The sequence below is a fragment of the Pleurodeles waltl genome, chromosome 10 (assembly GCF_031143425.1).
Source record: "Pleurodeles waltl isolate 20211129_DDA chromosome 10, aPleWal1.hap1.20221129, whole genome shotgun sequence".
NCBI lineage: Eukaryota > Metazoa > Chordata > Amphibia > Caudata > Salamandridae > Pleurodeles > Pleurodeles waltl.
Window position 1 is genome coordinate 677,909,505 of NC_090449.1, and position 24,206 is coordinate 677,933,710.

The 24,206-nt window shown below is 46.9% G+C and overlaps 1 protein-coding gene across 7 annotated transcripts in view; it reads right to left on the reverse strand.

The window, feature by feature from the left end:
• LARP4B (La ribonucleoprotein 4B) overlaps positions 1-24,206 on the reverse strand; it is an 857,205-nt gene that overhangs the window by 368,147 nt on the left and 464,852 nt on the right. For all 7 annotated transcript variants that reach the window (XM_069211182.1, XM_069211183.1, XM_069211184.1 and 4 more), the window contains one exon: positions 9,986-10,092. In XM_069211182.1, coding sequence (XP_069067283.1) covers positions 9,986-10,092 — 107 coding nt within the window. The remainder of the gene's footprint in view (positions 1-9,985; positions 10,093-24,206) is intronic.

Genomic DNA, 24,206 nt, shown 5'->3' on the forward strand with positions numbered 1-24,206 from the left:
AAATCATCTTTATTGGCTCAGAATGCATTGCTACATTGTGGAACGTAGCTGCCCTGGATAGTACCTGTGTGTAACGAAATGCCTCCTTGGCATGGTTACCCCCTGGCTCTTTGCCTTTGCTGATGCCAAGTTATGATTTGAAAGTGTGCTGAGGCCTGCTAACCAGGCCCCAGCACCAGTGTTCTTTCCCTAACCTGTACTTTTGTTTCCACAATTGGCACACCCTGGCATCCAGGTAAGTCCCTTGTAACTGGTATCCCTGGTACCAAGGGCCCTGATGCCAGGGAAGGTCTCTAAGAGCTGCAGCATATCTTATGCCACCCTGGGGACCCCTCACTCAGCACAGACACACTGCTTGGCAGATTGTGTGTGCTGGTGGGGATAAAATGACTAAGTCGACATGGCACTCCCCTCAGAGTGCCATGCCAACCTCACACTGCCTATGGCATAGATAAGTCACCCCTCTAGTAGGCCTTACAGCCCTAAGTCAGGGTGCACAAATACCATAGGTGAGGGGATAAGTGCATGAGCACTATGCCCCTACAGTGTCTAAGCAAAACCTTAGACATTGTAAGTGCAGGGTAGCCATAAGAGTATGTGGTCTGGGAGTCTGTCATGCACAAACTCCACAGCACCATAATGCTTACACTGAAAACTGAAGTTTGGTATCAAACTTCTCAGCACAATAAATGCACACTGATGCCAGTGTACATTTTATTGTGAAATACACCCCAGAGGGCATCTTAGAGATGCCCCCTGAAACCATACCCGACTTCCAGTGTGGGCTGACTAGTTTTACCAGCCTGCCACACACCAGACATGTTGCTGGCCACATGGGGAGAGTGCCTTTGTCACTCTGTGGCTAGTAACAAAGCCTGTACTGGGTGGAGGTGCTTCTATCTTGCTAGGGCTGTAAGGCCTGCTAGAGGGGTGACTTATCTATGCCAGAGGCAGTGTGAGGTTGGCATGGCACCCTGAGGGGAGTGCCATGTCGACTTAGTCATTTTCTCCCTACCAGCACACGCAAGCTGGCAAGCAGTGTGTCTGTTCTGAGTGACGGGTCCCCAGGGTGGCATAAGACATGCTGCAGCGCTTAGAGACCTTCCCTGGCATCAGGGCCCTTGGTACCAGGGGTACCAGTTACAAGGGACTTACCTGGATGCCAGGGTGTGCCAATTGTGGAAACAAAGGTACAGTTTTAGGGAAAGAACACTGGTGCTGAGGCCTGGTAGCAGGCCTCAGCACACCTTCAAATCATAACCTGACATCAGCAAAGGGAAAAAGTCAGCCTTACATACATTAGACATAGAGAGCACTAATGTATTACATTGACAGGACAAAACAATTTCGTAAAACAAAACAATTGTTTGTAGCCTTCCAAAAACCTCATGCCGGTAATCCTATATCCAAACAAGGCATTGCCAGATGGATAGTTAAATGTATTCAAACTTGTTATATCAAAGCAAAAAGAGATCTACCTATTACACCAAAAGCGCATTCCACTAGGGAAAAAGGCACCACAATGGCCTTTCTGGGGAATATACCTTTGACTGAAATGTGAAAGGCAGCCACCTGGTCTACGCCTCATACATTCACTAAACATTACTGTGTAGATGTGTTAACAACACAACAAGCCACAGTAGGACTGGCTGTAATAAGGACATTATTTCAAACAACTTCAACTCCTACAGGCTAAGCCACCGCTTTTTAGGGGAGGTTACTGCTTAGTAGTCTATGCACAGCATGTGTATCTGCAGCTACACATGCCACCGAACGGAAAATGTCACACACCCAGTGTACATCTGTTCGTGGCATGAGACGCTGCAGATTCACATGCGCCCTCCCACCTCCCCAGGAGCCTGTAGCCGTTGTTAGTTGATTAAGATTTGTAAATAAATATTATTTTAATATACATTATGTACATACACCCCTACTCCATTGCATGGGCACATCTAGTATACTCTCAACTCCTACCTCACCCTCAGTGGGGAAAACAATCTAAGATGGAGTCGACGCCCATGCGCAATGGAGCAGAAAGGGAGGAGTCCCTCGGTCTCGTGACTCGAAAAGACTTCTTCGAAGAAAAACAACTTGTAACACTCCGAGCCCAACACTAGATGGCAGGAACAGTGCACAGCATGTGTATCTGCAGCTACACATGCCATCGAACATATGTATATAGAGATGTTTAAATATCTTTATTTAGCAGACATGAAGTTATCGAAATTCTGATACTATCTCTTACATTGTAGAATGTGTTCTTACAAATACAGAAAATGTGCTAGTCACTGCTTGCTATTCTTATTCATGTGATTCTACGAAAGTTCCAATACTGGAGTAAGTTACTTACCTGTAATGAAAATGTCACTTACCCAGTGTACATCTGTTCGTGGCATCAGTCGCTGAAGATTCACATGTTGTGCATAGCCCGCCATCTGGTGTTGGGTCGCAGTGTTACAAGTTGTTTTTCTTCGAAGAAGTCTTTCGAGTCACGGGACCGAGGGACTCCTCCTCTTTGTCTCCATTGCGCATGGGCGTCGACTCCATCTTCGATTGTTTTCCCCGCAGAGGGTGAGGTAGGAGTTGTTTGTTAGTAATAGTGCCCATGCAATGGAGTAAATAAGTATGTACCTATCTAAGATTTAATATATTTACAAATGTACAAAGTTGAAGCTAACTTCCAAACGGCTACAGGCTCCCGGGGAGGTGGGTGGGCACATGTGAATCTTCAGCGACTGATGCCACGAACAGATGTACACTGGGTAAGTGACATTTTCAGTTCGATGGCATCTGTCGCTGTAGATACACATGTTGTGCATAGACTAGTAAGCAGTTATCTCCCCAAAAGCGGTGGCTCAGCCTGTAGGAGTGGAAGTAGTCTGAAATAAGGTTCTTAGTACGGCTTGACCTACTGTGGCTTGTTGTGCTGATAGCACGTCTACACAGTAGTGCTTGGTAAATGTGTGAGGCGTAGACCATGTGGCTGCCTTACATATTTCGTGCATTGGAATATTCCCTAGGAAGGCCATGGTAGCGCCTTTCTTTCTGGTTGAGTGTGCCCTTAGTGCATCCAAATCTGCTACCTTAAAGCAAAAAGACAACTGCCCATTACACCATCTGTTGTTTGTGTTGCGTTAACAGATCTGGCCTGTTGGGCAACTTGACGTGGGGTACTACTGATAGGTCTAGCAGTGTTGTGTACCATGGTTGCCTTGCCCACGTTGGTGCTATCAGTATGAGTTTGAGTTTGTTTTGACTCAATTTGTTTACTAGATATGGAAGGAGAGGGAGAGGGGGAAAAGCGTACACAAATATCCATGACCAGTTCATCCATAGATCATTGCCTTGAGACTGCTTGTGTGGGTACCTGGATGCGAAGTTTTGGCATTTTGCGTTCTCCTTTGTTGCAAATAGGTCTATTTGAGGTGTCCCCCAAATTTTGAAGTAAGTGTTTAGAATTTGGGGGTGAATCTCCCATTCGTGGACCTGTTGGTGATCTCGAGAGAGATTGTCTGCTAGTTGATTTTGGATCCCTGGAATAAATTGTGCTATTAGGCGAATGTGGTTGTGAATTGCCCATTGCCATATCTTTTGTGCCAGGAGGCACAGCTGTGTCGAGTGCGTTCCCCACTGTTTGTTTAGATAATACATTGTTGTCATGTTGTCTGTTTTGACAAGAATGTATTTGTGGGTTATGATGGGTTGAAATGCTTTCAACGCTAGGAATACTGCTAACAATTCGAGGTGATTTATATGCAGCTTTGTTTGATGTACGTCCCATTGTCCTTGGATGCTGTGTTGATTGAGGTGTGCTCCCCACCCTGTCATGGAAGCATCTGTTGTTATCACTTATTGTGGCACTGGGTCTTGGAAAGGCCGCCCTTTGTTTAAATTTATGTTGTTCCACCATAGAAGCGAGAGGTATGTTAGGCGATCTATCAACACCAGATCTAGAAGCTGACCCTGTGCTTGAGACCATTGTGATGCTAGGCACTGTTGTAAGGGCCGCATGTTCAACCGTGCGTGTGGGACAATGGCTATGCATGAGGACATCATGCCTAGTAGTTGTAATATCATCTTCGCCTGTATTTTTTGTGTTGGATACATGCGTTGTATAATCTTTTGGAAATTTTGAACCCTTTGGGGACTTGGAGTGGCTATTCCCTTTGTTGTATCTATTGTGGCTCCTAGGTATTGTTGTACCTTGCACGGCAGAATGTGTGATTTTGCATAGTTGATGGTGAAACCGAGTTTGTAGAGGGTTTGTATGACCTGATCTGTGTGGTGTGAGCACCTTGTCAGTGAGTCGGTCTTGATTAGCCAGTCGTCTAGATACGGGAATACGTGTATTTGCTGCCTTCTGATGTGTGCAGCCACTACTGCTAGGCACTTTGTGAAGACTCTTGGTGCAGTTGTTAAACCGAAGGGCAATACTTTGAATTGGTAATGTATTCCTTTGAATACGAACCTTAGGTATTTCCTGTGCGACGGATGTATTGGTATGTGGAAATACACGTCTTTGAGATCTAAGGTGGTCATGTAGTCCTGTTGCTTTAGCAATGGTAACACTTCTTGTAGCGTGACCATGTGAAAGTGTTCTGATTTGATGTAGGTGTTTAGTGTTCTGAGGTCTAGGATTGGTCTCAGTGTTTTGTCCTTTTTTGGTATTAGTAAGTACAGTGAATAAACTCCTGTGTTTATTTGTGTTTTTGGTACTAGTTCTATTGCGTTCTTTTGCAATAATGCTTGAACTTCTATTTCCAGAAGGTCTGAATGTTGTTTTGATAAATTCTGTGCTTTTGGTGGTATGTTTGGAGGGATTTGTAGAAATTCTATGCAATAACCATGTTGGATAATTGCTAAGACCCAAGCGTCTGTAGTTATTTCCTCCCATGCTTGGTAATACTGACCTATTCTTCCCCCCACTGGTGTTGTGTCGAGGGGATGAGTGACATGTGAGTCACTGTTTGGTTGTAGGGGTTGTGGGGCTTTGAAATTTTCCCCTATTCCTAGGGAATTGTCCTCTGTATTGGCCCCGAAAGCCTCCCCTTTGGTATTGTCCCTGGTAGCTGGACGGTGTTGCCTGTGAGGTGCTGGCTTGTGTGGCCTGACCCCGAAACCCCCCTCTAAAGGTTGTTTTGCGGAAGGTACTGTAAGTGCCTCTGCTCTGCGGGGAGTAGAGTGCGCCCATGGCTTTAGCAGTGTCAGTGTCCTTTTTGAGTTTCTCAATTGCCGTGTCCACTTCTGGTCCGAACAGTTGTTTCTCATTGAATGGCCTATTGAGCACTGCCTGCTGTATCTCTGGTTTAAAACCGGACGTTCGTAGCCATGCGTGCCTTCTTATAGTCACAGATGTGTTAATTGTTCTGGCAGCTGTGTCTGCTGCATCCATAGAGGAGCGTATCTGATTATTAGATATGTTCTGTCCATCCTCAACCACTTGTTTCGCCCTTTTTTGTAGCTCTTTGGGTAGATGCTCAATGAGGTGTTGCATCTCGTCCCAATGGGCTCTGTCATAGCGCGCAAGTAGTGCTTGAGAGTTAGCGATGCGCCACTGGTTTGCAGCTTGTACTGCGACTCTCTTTCCGGCTGCATCAAACTTGCGGCTCTCTTTATCTGGAGGTGGTGCATCCCCAGATGTGTGGGAGTTGGCTCTCTTGCGAGCTGCTCCTACTACGACGGAATCTGGTGGCAGCTGTGAGGTGATGAAAACAGGGTCTGTGGGAGGTGCTTTATATTTCTTATCCACTCTTGGTGTTATTGCTCTACTCTTGACCGGCTCCTTGAAGATTTCCTTTGCGTGCCAAAGCATTCCTGGGAGCATAGGCAGGCTTTGGTAGGAGCTATGGGTGGAGGAGAGGGTGTTGAATAAGAAATCATCCTAGACTGGTTCCGAGTGTAGGGACACGTTGTGGAACTCTGCTGCTCTAGCCACCACTTGTGAGTATGCTGTGCTATCTTCCGGTGGTGAGGGCTTTGTAGGATACGCCTCTGGACTGTTGTCCGACACTGGGGCGTCGTATAAGTCCCAAGCGTCTTGGTCCTGGTCACCTTGGCTCATGGTGGTGTGAGCCGGGGAATGTGATGGAGTTTGTGCCGGTGAAACGTTAGTTACAGGTGGAGGAGAGGGTGGCGGAGTTACCTTTTTCACCATTTTCGTTTGTGGTGCTTGGTCTGACTGAAACTCCAATCTCCTTTTTCTCCTAATAGGGGTAAGGGTGCTTATTTTCCCTGTTCCTTCCTGTATAAAGATACGTTTCTGAGTGTGGTCCACTTCGGTGGATTGCAACTCTTCCTCAAATCTATGCTTTCGCAGCTGAGAGGACAGTGATTGCTCCTCTGAATAGGAACCGGTAGTTGGGTCGGTTGCGGGTCGTTTTGGCACCGAAACCCTGTCTGTACTCTTTTTCGGCTCCGAGGTGACCTTCTTCTTTTTCGGAGTCGAACCCTCTCGGCGTCGATATTCCTCGGTGCCGCTGTCTCTGCGTCGAGCAGTTTCGGCTCCGCTATCTCGGCGTCGACATTTTTCAGCAGCACTTTCTCGGTCCCGAGAAGGCTGCGTGCCGGTGTCTCGACCGGAGTCGGACGATCTCGGCACCATTTCGGCCTTTTTCGGTGTCGATGGTCGGTCACCGAATTTATGGGTCGAGCCATGGCCTGGTGGCAGTGGCGTCCCCTGGGCCTTGTCACTTTTCTTGTGTGCTGACTTCGACGTCTTACTCACAGTTTTTTGTTCGTCGAATTCCTCGGAGTCCGAGTCATGGATCGAGAAGGTTCCTTCTTCCTCTTGTTCCTCGAACTCTCGGTGAGCTGTCGGCGTGGACGCCATCTGCAGTCTTCTGGCTCGACAGTCACGGAGTGTTTTTCGGGACCGGAACGCACGACAGGCCTCGCAAGTCTCTTCACTTTGCTCAGGCGACAGGCACAGGTTACAGACCAAATGTTGGTCTGTATACGGGTATTTGTTGTGGCATTTAGGACAGAAACGGAACGGGGTCCGTTCCATCAGCGTTGCTTCACACGCGGTCGGGCCGACCAGGCCCCGACGGGGGATCGAAAACTACCCCGAAGGGTACCGGAGCTCTTCACTCTTCGATTCGGTGTTGATTCTAACTAAGCCGATCCCGAACGCAACAATACCGACGTAATTTTCCGATATTTAGCTAACTTTCCGTTCCGAAACCCAGAACGAAAGGAACACGTCCGAACCCGATGGCGGAAAGAAAACAATCGAAGATGGAGTCGACGCCCATGCGCAATGGAGACAAAGAGGAGGAGTCCCTCGGTCCCGTGACTCGAAAGACTTCTTCGAAGAAAAACAACTTGTAACACTCCGACCCAACACCAGATGGCGGGCTATGCACAACATGTGTATCTACAGCGACAGATGCCATCGAACCTGTAGTTCTCTCCAGTATTGGAAGCTTTCATAGATTCACATGTGGCCCACCCTCCTCCCTGAGGAGCTCACCTCTTCTTTTCTCAGTGTTCCTTATTATTGCAGTACTTATGCTCGGAAAACCTGAGGGAAGGCAGTTTCTCACAGGAGGTTCTAAGGGGTGGTGCAGTGTGACTGGATGAATTTTGAGTTTGGGTCTATTTTACAAAATGACTGTGATAGGTTGCTAAGCTAAAGGCCTAATGCATTTAATGTAGGTAGACATTAGCATTTCTTACACATTCCACTGGGGACTCCCATCTCGACTACGGGGAAGTATTCAAACATGTGAATCTATGAAAGCTTCCAATACTGGAGAACTACAGTTACAGGTAAGTAACTTATTTCTTATGCTCAATCTATAAAACATCCCTTCTTTTGGAAGCAAGTTAAAAAAATAAAAATAATGGACTGTGTGTCCTTGACATTTTTTTTTTATTTAAAAAGAGCTATCTTGTTGGATGTTATTGTAGTTAGTCAATAAATAATCAATATAGTTGCTGTTACTTTCTGCAAAAGAAAAAACGCTTCAGCTAATTCTAATGCAGGTTGTGGGATATGACAGATATTTTTAATATGATTTTGGAGGTGAAATATAAATCTATCAGGAATGTAAATATAATTTAGGGCAGTAGCAGCGTAGGTGTTGTATTGTCAATTCCAGATTATGAAACATGTCTGGTCACAATGATGGCTAATGTGGAAAATGGGGAATAAATCATTAAAACTCAAATGAAGACTGCATCTGGTAGAGAGATGACAAACAGATAACTGAGGATTAAGTCCATCACTATAAAGAAACACTTAAATCTATCATCAGATAACAGGATACTCATACATACGGAACGGTCCTGTGATATGTATCCAGCCAATTTAGATCAAGTGTGATAGAACTGGTTGTGTATTTCAGCCTACTATTAGTTTCCTGAAAAATGCTAGAGAACAACTATAAAGTTAAAAGACCACAGGTGTAGTGGAAAAATGTAAATATCTAGGTTAATCAAATGTACACAGACAGCAGAATATTAACCCATAGATGGTTAGCCTTAACCAAGCTACAAGCGAAAACTGAAATTCTTGTAAAATAGGAACTGATAATTGCTGCAAAATCATTTCTTTGCAAATGTGATTTAAAGAAAAACTGTTCTCAAAGTCATCTGGTATGAGCGGGCTCTAGCTAATATACCAGACCTGATATGCACGTATAGGTGTTTGTTATAATGGTGCTCTAGGTGGTTAAACTAGCACAACCCATAAACGTAACAAAATGCAAGATGCTTGAAACTGCAGTAGCTATAGGTATTTGGGACAGCAATGGGGAATTAACACAAGCAACAATACTAAATGTCAATTTGTTTTACACTGGACTGTGCAACAAACATCTCAGATACATGACTGGTTAATGATTAAAAGAATAGCTGTCTTCATGAACTAATTAGAGGCAAAAACATATGAGGGGAAACCTAGGACAGCTACACTGAAGAATAGTTTTTAGGAACAAAAAAGTTGCAGAAGAGTAAATGAAGCACAAAGGAGAACCAAGCATAATAATGGATAATTAATTCACTGTGCAGATTTTGCTAGCTGTTCCATTTAGTACAAGATTGACTGTACTTTACCCATCTCTAACAGAACTGGTCATCAAAGTATGTAAAAAGACGACAGCAAAAGTGGGATGGAGGGACAGGGTGACATTGGAGAGCCCTTTGTGCAAATCCTATTTGTTGGTGGTCCTTAAAGTAATGGAGAGTAAAAACAATGGGATAAGATTGGAATTACAAAACTAGGTGCATCTGGAATGCACAGAAACGTCTCCTTTGAAGAGTTGCAAAATCCAGAAACAATACACTGAAGTCAAACATGCTCTTGCAGGCTAAGGGGAGATACAAGAGTATTCCTAACAACTAACCTACACAAGCATGCGATTTCACAATTTTACAGGACACTACCGATTAGTCACCCTTGATGCACCAAGGGACAAATGCGAATGTAGTCTTGGTAAACTAGCGGATGAAGACTGATGGAGGTTGCAATAACATTGGAGCTCAGACTGGTGCAATTAACATTACTGTACTGAGCATATTACACCAGAACTAGGACATTCTGTATGGGGATGCATGTTTGCAGGGAGGTGGTTGACAAGGAAAATTACTACACAACCTACGAAAGTGCACCAGGCTGCGGCCATATTGGAAGCAAGGGGGCTGATCCATCTCATGTTGAAGAGAACCTGGTAAAAGACCCGAAATGAACCACATGTGTGCAAAATTCAAAACTTGGCATCCTAAAAAACAGGCATGGACCAGTACGTACAGGGCCCAGGGCTGCCCTCAGAGATTTCACAAGGTCTGCCATGCATGCTAACTCTGGCTTTACAAATCTGCAAACCTGTAATGCAACAGTGTCAATATGTTTTTAAGTTGAGACCATTATTCTTATATTGAAAGTACAAAATAGAATAAAAAGAATAATAAAGTGGCTGTACTCACAAAGATGGTCAATATATTGACAAACAGCAAGAAAATAAGCAATATAGTTAGTATTTACCTGTTCCTGGGAGGATACTGCCTGAGTGACGTCAAAGGTGAAGCTGCTGGCTTGAAAGTTGGAGATGTAAACCCATTAATAAATCCAGTGTTTGGAAATGGCGTTACCTACAAAAATAATTAGTTTTAGAAGAACAGTAGTACGCAACACTACAGCAGAAATAAAAGTTTCAAAGAAAAATGCTGAGTATGACAATTGAGTATTCAACAAAGAAAGTGGTGCAAATGTATTTGCTTCTACTGGGATATTTCATTGAACATATCATTAAGACACCCACACATTACTTTGCATACACAACTGCACTAATTCTTAGCAGCACAAATGTGATTTATAATGTGATATACAAAACAAGGCGACCTTAACACCTAAATGCCACCCACTTAATGGCAGTAAACACCTTGCACGAATGCAGTGGTAGCAGATTTGCCCGTGGTAGAATGAGCCCTCAAGCACTCAGGAGGCTGCTTCTTGGCCAGAGTGTGTAGCAGATCTTAATGCAGAAAACGACCCGGAGAGAAATGGTTCATTTCTGCACTGCCTGACCTTTCTTTTGTTCCCACGTTCCCCACAAAGAGCTGGTCATCCACCTGGAACTCTTGTGTGGTCAAGGTAGAATGACAACGCTCTTTTTAGGTCCAGTCGCTCCTTTTCTTTAGAGGGATGAGGAGTACCACCTTGTCTGGAAACATGGTGAGAAATGGCAGCTTGGGTGAAAGAGCCTGCATCTCAGTTACCCTCCTGGCAGATGTTATTGCCACTAAAAAGGCTGCCTTGATGATGAGCGGCCAGAGGTGACAGTTGTGCAGTGGCTCAAAGGGAGCACACATGAGAAAAGTGAGGGCCAGATTCAAGTCCCACTGAGGCATGACAAAGGGCATAGGAGGATACATATGTACAAGATGTTTAAGAAATCTATTTACAATTGGAGATTTTAATAATAAAGGCTGATCGGGCAGCTGAAGGAACTCCGATAGGGCGGAAAGATAGCCTTTGAGGGTGCCCAACGAAGAACTCTGCTGGGCAAGGGATGAGCTTAAGAGAAGGATGTCAGCGAGAGAAGCAGAAAGAGGATCAATAAATCTTTCTGTACAATAATATACAAAGTGTTTCCAATGGCAGGCATATACCTTCTTAGTGGAGGGAAGCCTCGCTGCCAGAATAACTCTACAGGCTTCGGGAGGAAGGTCGAAGGCTGTCAACTGTCGCCACTCAATCTCCACGAATGAAGGCGCAGAGTTGACAGTTTCAGGTGGAGAACCTTCCCCTGCTACTGCGACAGAAGATCTTCCCGAAGAGGCAGCCTGATCGGAGGATCGATGCTTATTTTCAGAAGCTCGGGATACCAGACTGTGCCCAGTGCCCAGTCCGGAGCCATCAGGATTACTTGGGAATGGTTGTTTTTGAGAACTCTGGGCAGAAGTGGTACGGGCGGAAAGGCTTACAGGAGGCCTGAATTCCACTCACGCTGCAAAGTGTCGACATGTGAGTACCTCCTTGGAAACTTCAATGAGCAATAGTCCTGATATTGTGCATTCTCTGCGCAGGCAAGCAGATCTAACCAAGGCTCTCCCCCACTGCAGAAAGAGCCCTTCTGCCACCTCCAGATGGAGACACCACTCATGTTCCGCTAGGCATCGACTGCTCAGTTTGTCCGCCTTGGCGTTTAGAGAAGAGAACCTGCCAGTTGTTGAATCACCAGGGTTATGCCCGCTGTACAAGCAATGTCCAGAGACGCAAGGCCTCTTGACAAAGGGCCACCGACCCCACCGCTCCCTGCTTGTTGCAGTACCACATTGCAGTGGTGTTGTCCATGAACACCTGCACCATTTTCCCTTTTGCAACAGGAAGAAACTCTTTCAATGCCAGTCGGATCGCCCGGAGCTCCAATAAATTAATATGAGTTAGGATTCCACCTGAGACCAGAGGCCTCCGATATCCACCTTTCCCAGATTGCCGCCCCATCACAGAAGTGATGCACCTGTCACTACTGTGAGATATGGTCAGGGAAAGGAGAGGAGTCTGCATCTGACCCAATCGAAATTGACTAACCACCAATGCAGATCTTTTGCAGTTCCCTCTGAGATCTGAACTGTGTCGGTGAGATTCCCCTGACGCTGTGCCCATTGGAACTTCAGGTCCCACTGCAGAGCCCTCATATGCCATTTGGCATGCTTGACTAACCGGATTCAGGAGGCCATGAGGCCCAGCAGCCTCAGAGTCTGTCTCACCTAAATCCAGGATAGATGCTGAAACATTGGTATCATAACCTAAATATCCTGCACTCGCTGCTCTGGAGAATAAGCCCAAACTGCTCTGTGTCCAGAACAGCACCAATGAAAGGGCACTTCAGAGAGGGAGTCAGGTGTGACTTTGGCATGTTTATAGTGCACCTTAGTGAATGCAGGATGTTCGCCGTAGTCTTAAGGTGGGTGACGACAGCCTGGGACGAAGGAGCCTTCAGCAGCCAGTCGTCAAGGTAGAGGAAGACTGAAACCTCCAAACTGCGCAGATGAGCTGGTACCACTGTCAGCACTTTGGTGAACAGCTGAGGGGCACTGGTTAAACTGAAGGGGAGCACAGTAAACTAAGTGCTCGTGGCCTACCTTGAGCCGCACGTAGCGCCTGTGGGCAGGCAAGTGAAAATATAAATCCTGTAAGTCCAACGCTACCATCCAGTCCCTTGGTCTTGAGCAGACAAGACCTGAGCCAGAGTAAGCATCTTCAGTTTGTCCTTTTTGAGGAAGAGATTGATGTCCCACAAATCTAGAATAGCGTGAAGACCCTTGTTCTTTTTGGGAATCAGAAAGTAGCAGGAATAACAGCCACTGCCTCCTTCTGACATCGGGATCCTTTCTAATACTCCCTTGGCCAAGAAAGCTGTAACTTCCTCCCGAAGCAAGACTAAGTGATCCTCCATCAGCTGTTCTTTTAATGGAGGCATAGAGGGAGGGAAGTCTGGAAGAGAAGGGAATATCCCTTCTGTATGATCTGTAAGACCCATTTGTACGATGTTGTGGACCACCAGTGAGGGAGATGAAATTGAATCCTCCATCTAACTGGACGCGTGTGGTCTTGCAGAATCACACTAGGTGGACTTGGGCGCTGTGGAGAAGGGGGGCTGAGTGGTGGACGACTTCTGGCCAGACCCTCTGGTTCTGAAGGTACCACAACCTTGTCCCCACACTATGCTGACCTGATGAAGGACGTTGGCTGGTCTGTGGATGGTGTGGTACCCCGCCCCTTCCAAAGCCTCGAAATGGGCAAAAAGCAGACTGCAGGCAGGGAATCGCCAAGAGGCCCAAAGACCTGGCCATCAACCCAAGAATCCTTGAAACGCTCCAGCGCAAAGTCAGCCATTTCACCAAAATGGCGGTTTCCATCGAAGGGCATGTCCATAAGTTCTGCCTGGACATCCCCTGAAAAACCAGATGTACGAAGTCAGGCAAGGCGACGAAGGGCCACAGTGGAAGAAATTGCTCTACCCAGCGAGTCAGTTGTGTCCAAACCACACCTAATAGTAAACTTGGTTGGATCTCTCTCATTTTTGAATGCTTGTGAGCGAGTGTCGGGCACACCCTCCGAGGCAGCACCTGCACCACCATATCCCATAAAGTATGGAATAACAGCCCAATAGGCATGAGGTGTTTATTGACCAATGCCAAGCTGGAAGAAGAAAACATCGTCTTTCCAAGTTGGTCCAGCCTCTTGGAATGCTTATCCGGGGGAGTGGGAGGGAAAGCACCATGGGAAGTTAAGGGTTGGACCACCAAGCTCTCTGGGGTGGGATGTTAGGTGAGGAAGCTAGGGTCATTTGAAGCTGAGCGGTGGATAACTGTCGAATTTACAGGAGCCCATGTGCTGGGTCTGGACCATGTCTCCAGCAGGACATGAGGGCTTTGTTAAAGGGTAACATTGGTTCCGATGTGGTAACCCATGGCTGAATCACCTCAGTCAGGAGGCTAGTCCTGACTGGCACCGTAGGCAGATCTAGGAGGCTGACTGTGTGGACTCTGCGTTGTTCGTTATCCAAGAGACCCTATCGGAGCGAAGCCAACGGTGTGGAACCTAATGGGGCTTCTGTCCACCCCCGGGGCCTGAAGGTGCACCAGAATGGGCAGCCTGCTCAAATACAGGATGTATGGCCTCGTGTTTAGCAGGGGGTAACTCCAGCACCCAAAAAGGGGGTGGGGGGGGGCTTGAAATCGGCTCTGTGGAACCGTGCTCAGAACATCGACGTTCCTGTTCGCCCTTTCAGCCGACGGGCGAGATGAAGTCCGATGGACTTCTTCTAGTGTCTCTTCCTAGAGTGCTCGGAGGATCTTGATTGTGATTAAGAGGACGTGGGGCTCCTGGAGCAGTCCCGCGACCTCCTCTTCGACCAGGACTGTGACCGCAAGTGTAAGGAAATTACTCCTTGGCATGGTTACCCCCTAACCTTTTGCCTTTGCTGATGCTACGTTTTGATTGAAAGTGTGCTGGGACCCTGCTAACCAGGCCCCAGCACCAAGTGTTCTTTCCCTAAAACTGTACCTTTGCTTCCACAATTGGCACAGCCCTGGCCCTCAGATAAGTTCCTTGTAACTGGTACCCCTGGTACCAAGGGCCCTGATGCCAGGGAAGGTCTCTAAGGGCTGCAGCTTGTCTTATGCCACCCTAGGGACCCCTCACTCAGCACATGCACACTGCCTCACAGCTTGTGCGTGCTGGTGGGGAGAAAAAGACTAAGTTGACATGGCACTCCCCTCAGAATGCCATGCTAACCTCAGACTGCCTGTGGCATAGGTAAGTCACCCCTCTAGCAGGCCTTACAGCCCTAAGGCAGGGTGCACTATACCACAGGTGAGGGCATATGTGCATGAGCACTATGCCCCTACAGAGTCTAAGCAAAACCTTCGACATTGTAAGTGCAGGGTAGCCATAAAGGTACATGGTCTGGGAGTTTGTCAAACACAAACTCCACAGTTCCATAATGACTAAACTGAAAACTGGGAAGTTTGGTATCAAACGTCTCAGCACAATAAATGTACACTGATGCCAGTGTGCAATTTATTGTAACATACACCCAGAGGGCATCTCAGAGATGCCCCCTGAATACCAATCTGAGTTTTAATATAGGCTGACCAGTTTCTGCCAGCCTGCCACACACCAGACATGTTGCTGGCCACATGGGGAGAGTGCCTTTGTCACTCTGTGGCCAGGAACAAAGCCTGTACTGGGTGGAGGTGCTTCACACCTCCCCCCGCAGGAACTGTAACACTTGGCGGTGAGCCCCAAAGGCTCACCCCTTTTTGTTACAGCGCCCTAGGGCATCCCAGCTAGTGGAGATGCCCGCCCCTCCGGCCACTGCCCCCACTTTTGGAGGCAAGGCTGGAGGAGATAATGAGAAAAACAAGGAGGAGTCACCCACCAGTCAGGACAGCCCCCATCTTGAGTTTGGAGGATTCCCCCAATAGGATTAGGGATGTGCCCCCCTCCCCACAGGGAGGAGGCACAAAGAGGGTGTAGCCACCCTCAAGGACAGCAGCCTTTGGCTACTGCCCTCTCAGATCTAAACACACCCCTAAATTCAGTATTTAGGGCCACCCCAGATCCCAGGAAATCAGATTCCTGCAACCTAAAGAAACAAGAAGGACTGCTGACCTACAAGCCTGCAGAGAAGTCCGATGACAACTGCTTTGGCCCCAGCCCTACCGGCCTGTCTCCAACTTTGAAAACCTGCAACCAGCGACGCATCCGACAGGGACCAGCAACCTCTGAAGGCTCAGAGGACTGCCCTGGACTAAAGGACCAAGAAACTCCTGTGAGCAGCAGCTCTGCTCAAAACCAGGAACGTCTTTGCAACAAAGAAGCAACTTTCAAAGACTGCACATTTCCCGCCGGAAGCGTGAGACTTCACACTCTGCACCCGACGCCCCCGGCTCGAGATCCAGAGAACAAACTCCACAGGCAGGACTCCCCGGCGACTGCGAGCCCGTGAGTAGCCAGAGATGACCCCCCCCCCCCCCGAACCTCCACAGAGACGCCTGCAGAGAGAATCAAAAGGCTCCACCTGACCGCGACTGCCTGTAACAAAGGTTCAATAGGTTTTTATATAGAAAAATATCTTTTCTTAGTTTATTTTAAGAACCAGGGGTTCAAGATGTACAATAACAGTTTAAATGCAAGGTACTTCACTTAGATACTTTAGGAACTTTGAATAAAAGCAAAATCATATACAGTCTTTGTAAAAATGGCAATAAGCTATTTTTAAAGTGGACACAGTGCAAAAATCCTGGGGGAGGTAAGTAAAGGTTAGATTAGGAGGTAAGTAAAACACTTACAAGTTTCAGTCCTGGGGCATAGACAGCCCACCGTTGGGGGTTCAAGGCAACCCCAAAGTTACCACACCAGGAGCTCAGGGATGGTCAGGTGCAGAGGTCAAAGAGGTGCCCATAACACAGAGGTGTCTATGGAGAACAGGGGGACTCCGGTTCCAGTCTGCCAGCAGGTAAGTACCTGCGTCCTCGGGGGCAGACCAGGGGTGTTTTTGCAGAGCACTGGGGGGGGGAACACAAGTAGGCACAGAAAACACACCCTTGGTGGCACAGGGGCGGCCGTGTGCAAAGCAGGTGTTGGGTTTCAGGTAGAAAACAATGGAGGGACCCGGGGGTCACTCTAGCAGTGCAGGCATGCACAGAGGGGCTTCTCGGGACAGCCACCACATGGGCTAGGCAGAGGGTCGCCTGAGGGTCACTCCTGCGTTGAAGTTCGGTTCCTTCAGGTCCTGGGAAGCTGCGGGTGCAGTGTTGGTTCCAGGCGTCGGGTCCCTTGTTACAGGCAGTTGTGGTCAGGGGGAGCATCTGGATTCTCTCTGCAGGTGTCGCTGTGAGAGCTCGGGGGGGGGGGGGTAGTCTCTGGTTACTACCGGGTTCGCAGTCGCCAGGGAGTCCTCCCTGAGGTGTTGGTTTCTCTGAATCTCGAGCCGGGGGCGTCGGGTGCAGAGTGTGAAGTCTCACACTTCCGGCGGGAAACGTGCAGTCTTTGAAAGTTGCTTATTTGTTGCAAACAAGTAGCTGGTTTCGAACAGGGCTGCTGTTCAAGGGAGTTTCTTGGTCCTTTAGTCCAGGGCAGTCCTCTGAGGCTTCAGAGGTCGCTGGTCCCAGTCGGATGCGTAGCTGGAGCAGGTTTTCAAAGTTGGACACAGGCTGGTAGGGCTGGGGCCAAAGCAGTTGTCTTCCTCCTTCTCTGCAGGCTTGTAGGTCAGGAGTCCTTCATGTTTCTTCAGGTTGCAGGAATCTGATTTCCTGGGTTCAGGGTTGCCCCTAAATACTCAATTTAGAGGTGTGTTTAGGTCTGGGGGCAGTAGCCAATAGCTACTGTCCTTGAGGGTGGCTGCACCCTCCTTGTGCCTCTTCATTGAGGGGAGGGGGGTACATCCCAATATCCCAATTCCTATTGGGGGAATCCTCCAAAATCAAGATGGAGGGTTTCTAAAGGCAGGGGTCACCTCAGCTCAGGACACCTTAGGGGCTGTCCTATCTGGTGGGTGATTCCTTGTTTTTCTCATTATCTCCCCCGGACTTGCTGCCAAAAGTGGGGGCTGTGTCCAGGGGGCGGGCATCTCGACTAGCTGGAGTGCCCTTGGGTATTTGTAACACGAAGCCTGAGCCTTTGAGGCTCACTGCTAGGTGTTACTGTTCCTGCAGGGGGGAGGTGTTGAGCACCTCCAACCAGAGCAGGCTTTGTTTCTGGCCTCAGAGGGCACAAAGGCCCTCCCCCCAGGGGGTCAGAAATCCGTCTCTCAGCAGCAGGTTGGCACAGACTAGTCAGTCCTGCACTGAAGGATTGGGTAAAATACAGGGGGCATCTCTAAGATGCCCTCTGTGTGCATTTTATAATAAATCCAACACTGGCATCAGTGTGGGTTTATTATTCTGAGAAGTTTGATACCAAACTTCCCAGTATTCAGTGTAGCCATTATGGAGCTGAGGAGTTAGTTTCTGACAAACTCCCAGACCATATACTTAATATGGCCACACTGTACTTACAATGTCTAAGAATAGACGTAGACACTGTAGGGGCATATTGCTCATGCAGCTATGCCCTCACCTGTGGTATAGTACACCCTGCCTTAGGGCTGTAAGGCCTGCTAGAGGGGTGACTTACCTATGCCACAGGCAGTATTTTGTGGGCATGGCATCGTGAATGGGTTGCCATGTCGACTTTGCCTTTTTCTCCCCACCAACACACACAATCTACAATGGCAGTGTGCATGTGTTAGGTGAGGGGTCCCTTAGGGTGGCACAACATATGCTGCAGCCCTTGGGGACCTTCCCTGGTCACAGGGCCCTAGGTACCACTGGTACCTTTTACAAGGGACTTATCTGTGTGCCAGGGGCGTGCCAATTGTGGAAACAATGGTACATTTTAGGTGAAAAAACACTGGTGCTGGAGCCTGGTTAGGAGATTCCCAGCAGAGTTCTCGGTCAAGTCAGCATCAATATCAGGCAAAAAGTGGGGGGTAACTGCAACAGGGAGCCATTTTCCTACACATAAACACTACACTGTGAAAGGACTAAGTAAGCGAACCTGTGTAAAAAAAAGAAAATAAGGGCAAACCCTTTTTTAAGATTCTCCTCCACTGTGTCCACCAAACAGCTCCCATTTTTGGATCTTTTATTTCTATTCGCCATGGCAAACTGGAGACAACGACCTACCATAAACAAACAGACCGGAACAACTTACTTCTATACGACAGCCACCACTCGAAATCACGGAGGGATAATTTACCCTCTGGACAGTTTCTTAGGCTACGTCGTAACTGTAGTACTGTATCCAGTTTTGAGACACAAGCAGACAATCTATCTTGTAAACTGTACCACAGACACTACCCCCCAAGTATAATCAACTCTGCCCGCAAACGGGCTCGGAACAACCATAGAGAGGCTCTTCTGACACCTGCACCCAACCATTCCGACCGCCGTCTTACATGTGTTTTAACCTACACCTCTATGTCCAATACCATCAAGAAGTTAATCAATAAGCGATGGTCGATACTCGGTAGCAGTGGAATTGACATTCTGAAACCTTTATTTGCTTTTAAACACACTGACAATATTAAAGATATGGTGGTACACGCCCGCCCCTGGTTGTTGACCCCGGAAAGGAGATAAATCACTTTATGGCAATTACCACCAGTTAGGGGATATCATCCCTGTGGGAATTGTAATGTATTCACCTTGACTACATGTACTGAGGTCTTAGACCTACAATCGTTTGGACAGTGGCACCTTAAGAAACACACTAATTGCAACACCCGGAACGGCATCTATATGATCAAATGTCCCTGTCAGTTACGCTATGTAGGGATGACAACACGTCCAGTAAAGATAAGGATAAATGAACATCGCAGTTATATTAAATGTGGATGTACCACTACCAAATTGAGTACCCACTTTTGCGAGACCAATCATACACCAGATAAACTGTGGTGGGTAGCACTGGAGTCTTAATTACAACAGTCACTCTCACAGGCTCTTTGAGAGGGAGCAACTTTGGGTGTATCGATTGACGACTTACATCCATGGGCTAAACTATGAAATCCCATGGACTTCTTTCTTTTAGAACTATCATTTACAATTGAGATTATTAAACTGCATCTTTCTCTTAATTGATAGCCGGACAGACTTTCAGTTGACTTTTTTTTTTTTTGCCACAATGTCAGACAATATTGTTTTCAGCATGTTCTAGGTGTCAATGTGGGAATTCTTGATTTTTGGGTTCTCGCTGTTAACTTGACATTACTACTTACGTCTTCCAAGACTGAACCCCAGACTTCCGAAAAGAGTCAACGTTCCCTGATGGGCGCATTGTGAGTTGACCTAGTACCCCCCCCCCCCCAGGTGATTATTAATTCTGATTTTTCACCTTTACTTTACTTTGATCCTTATCATTTTGAGTAATTTTGTATGTATAGGCAAACTACTTTCAATCATCTTGAAATTACTTAGATTAGCTGGGGGACGCTCCTGCTGCCCTAGATATACTCTTTGGACAGCTTCCGACTGGGGCATGATCGGTTCTGAATAGTCTAAATATTTCCCAGGAAGGACTTGCAGTTCCTAGTCCCTCCTTTACTAAATCAGTTGGGCGTGACTATCCTCTCTCTCCCACCTCCTTCTCAGTGGGGATTACCCCCTCCTGACTGGTCCACGCACCACCGGGGACCTTTCACCTGACACGCTGCATTCCCGTGCAACACTTCTGGGACAGCGTACGCCAGGTAAGTCTCCGGCTTCTGGACCGCACTAAAAGTGTAAGTGCTTTTTGCCTTCTGTTTTTCCTTTGTTTTCCTTCTCTTTTGAACGGCCTATTTCTCAAGACTTTTGTGATACCATTGGGGTTGGTGTCCTTCGATCACACTAATGATGTTGTACGTTTCAACACTTACGCAATGTTGTCACTCACGTGTAGCGAAAACAGATGCGGTTACATTCCTTCCTGACAACAAAACCTGCGGCTGTGCATATTTATGACCCCCGTTTCGGCCGTATCCTTACTTTTCTTGTATGTTGCCTGCTGTCTCTGCCAAATTGCATGTAGAGATGCAGAATATGATGGCATTCACTAATTTTTGCCATATACAAGACAGAATAGCACCAGGAGACTCAATCCACGACTATTTCTTTCAGACAGTATGACCGGCAGACTTGCATATTTTTGCTCCGCGCCTCAGCTGGACTCTTATTTATTAATCATATTGCCTATCGTCTCTATGAGATTACAAGATTAGATGCAGAATATGTTGACTCACTTATTTTGTTGTGTGTAAAATAGAATATTATTAGGAGACTCAATCCACATTTTTTTCAGACTTGATTATATCTGTGTTTACTATTGTTACTGATTTCCCATACTTTGCACAATGCAACATTGGAGAATTTCTACTAGATAACAGATCATCATTGTAACCATTATCGAGTCAAACATTTTTGAATATTTTCACATACACTTGTCCTTTTTCGGATTTATTTAGAGTACTGCGAGTCCTAAGGTTCGCTTGATCCCAAGGAACTCGTTCCCTAGGAGGGGAGGGTAAGGGGTAAAATGTTGTGACTAATGGGGCATGGATTTGGTTGGCTACATCTATTACACTGATTGGTACAACACTATTGGGTGTTTTCAACAGATTGGTTGATTTGATTATGTTTTACATAACGTTTTGCCCTTTTTTTTTATTTTATTTTTTTATTAATAACACAGGTCCGCTTACTCAGGACTTTCACAGTGTAGTGTTTCTGTAAGTAATTTCTACACTTTAACAACCCACTGGGGGTATGTAGCACAGCAGAAGAATTGATGCAATTGCTGGTCCTGAAGAAGCACTGCACGATCCGTAGGGACACCGAGGGCGCGAAACAGGTTTCTATTTATATACAGGATATGTATTAGGCCCTTGGCTTAGTAGCATATCGCAGTCATTTTGTATGAAAAGGACCAAACTCAGAGGCAACCAATCAAAACACAACACCCTCTAGAACCCTCCTGTGAGGAGCTGCCTTCCTTCAGATTTTCCAAGCACTACTGCTGTAATGTGGATACTACTGAGAGAATGAAGGAGAGCTCCCCACGGGAGGTGGGTGGGTCGCATGTGAATCTAATAAAGATTCCAATACTGGAGAACCATAGTTACACTTAAGTAACTTATTTTTTACTCCAGTATTGGAACTTTCATAGATTCACATGCTTAAATCCGAACAGTAAGCAGTAATTGTCACATGTTCTATTTAAAGTATCTGTACATGTTCTGTACAAATCAGCAAAATATATGAGCACTTCAAATAAGCTATATTTGGCAATTTAGAGAAGGAAACAGACAGAATAGAAATTAGTCAAGTTATTTAGAAAATGTGACGTGCGAGAGCGGAAGGTGGGAAGAATGAGCTGGCTCACCTTTATTGGAACAGATGTCGAAGGCCCACCTCTGCATCCCGGGGCGCCTCCGCATCCAGGAAATAATGCTTTATGAAAGTATGTGGCATCTTCCACGTTGCGGCTCGGCAGATGTCAGGTAGAGATCCACCTGAGAATAATGCGCAGGACGTGGCTACAGCTCTGGTAGAATGTGCACTAACCTTATCCTGCAAAAGTCGACCAGCTTTCTGATGCAAAAAGAGTGTGGCATTTGTAAATCCATCTGGAAATGGTCTGTTTAGTTACTGGGCATCCTTTCCTAGTAGCACTAAAGGCTAAAAACTGCTGGTTCATTTTCCGAAATGTTTTTGTTCTGTCCAAATAAAACTTGATGCATCTTCTAAGATCAAGCGAATGGAGAGATCTCTCTACCGCAGTTTGAGGATTAGGGAAGAATGCCCGCAATATTACAGGTACATTAATATAAAAGTCTGAAGGAACCTAAGAGATAAATTTAGGATTGGTGCGTAGAATAACCCTGTCGTGCGTGAACTGCAGAAAGGGTTCTTGGATTGTAAATGCTTGCATTTCGCTGACTCTACACGAGGTTAGAGCAAAGAGAAGCACCAATTTCCATGCGAGATATTTGACATCTGCCCTGTGTATGGACTCGAACGGGTTCTCCATAAGTTGTCCTAAGACTACGTTAAGCTGCCATGCCAGAGGAGGAGCTTTCACTGGAGGGAAAGATCTCAAGAGGCCTCTTAAGAATAGTTTTATTCCTTTTTGAGACCAAAGAGATGGTTTACCGGATATTCTCCTGTATCAAGAGATGGCTGCTAGATGAACGTTGATGGACGCATGGGCAAGGCCTGAGCATGCTAATTGAACCAAGTAAGGTAAGATTTCTTCCGGAGTGGAGGACATAGGATGCGTAATGGTGGAGTTGCACCAAAGACAGAACCGCTTCCAGCCGATAGGTTTTGTTTGTGCCATCAGCTCGGGCTTTGGTAAGGACGTCTTTGCGATCCTTAGAGGTGTTTAAGTGGTCGAATTCATTGAATTCAAGAGCCATGCCGATAACCTGAGAGACCTGGGGTTCGGATGTCTCACTTGGCCCTGGTTGATGGTGAGGAGCTCGGGAATCTGTTTCAACCTGATGGTTGGACATGCAGATAGCAGCAGAAGCTCTGTATACCAAGGTTGACGTGGCCACCGTGTAGCAATAAGAATTATCCAACAGGGTTCCGACTTGATCTTGCTGACCGCTCTTTGGAGAAGCGGAATGGGAGGCCAAGCGTAGGCATAGATTCCTGACCATGCTATTGAAAAGGCATTCCCCCCTCCATTGTTGGTGATGCCAGCTTGCGTAATACTGGCATTTGGCGGTCGGTGAGGTTGCGAACAGGTCCAGGTTCAACTTGCCCCCACTGGAAGAAAATGCTGTCCAGCGTCTTTTGGTTCAATTCCCATTCCCATTCATGAGGAGATGTTTTTGGTCTGCTGAGTGAATCTGCTATGGTATTCTGGTTGCCTGGAACGTGCTCTGCACTTATGTGCACTGAATGGTGAATGCACTAGTCCAATTGGATTGTGCCTCCTGGGACAGTAGCTGTGAGGGAGATTCCGACCAGGGAACCACAACTAGACACTGACTGCCCTGTTGCAGATGCTGATCCAGAACACAGGGCTTTGCTCAGGTATGAGGGTTGTTGTCTTCCCAGGGAATCTGAAAGGCAAGCTTGGAGCTTAACATGCTGTGCTCGAAATAGAACTTAATTAGAGAGAACGTAATCTATTAACACTATGATAGCGTTGATCTTGCTGACCGCTCTTTGGAGGAGCGGAAAGGGAGGCCAAGCGTAGGCATAGATTCCTGACCATGCTATTGAAAAGGCATCCCCCCCCCTTGTTGGTGATGCCAGCTTGGGTAATACTGGCATTTGGCGTTCGGTGAGGTCGCGAACAGGTCCAGGTTCGACTTGCCCCCACTGGAAGAAAATGCTGTCCAGCGTCTTTTGGTTCAATTCCCATTCATGAGGAGATGTTTTTGGTCTGCTGAGTGAATCTGCTATGGTATTCTGGTTGCCTGGAACGTGCTCTGCACTTATGTGCACTGAATGGTGAATGCACTAAGTCCAATTGGATTGTGCCTCCTGGGACAGTAGCTGTGAGCAAGTTCCTCTCTGTTTGTTGATGCAATGCATGGTTGTCGTATTGTCCGTTCGGACAAGCACTGCTGAGCCACGAATTCTCGGAAGGAAGGCTTGCAATTCTAAGAATACTGCCCTGGGTTCTAGGCAGTTGATATGAAGGGAACGGTGAGAAG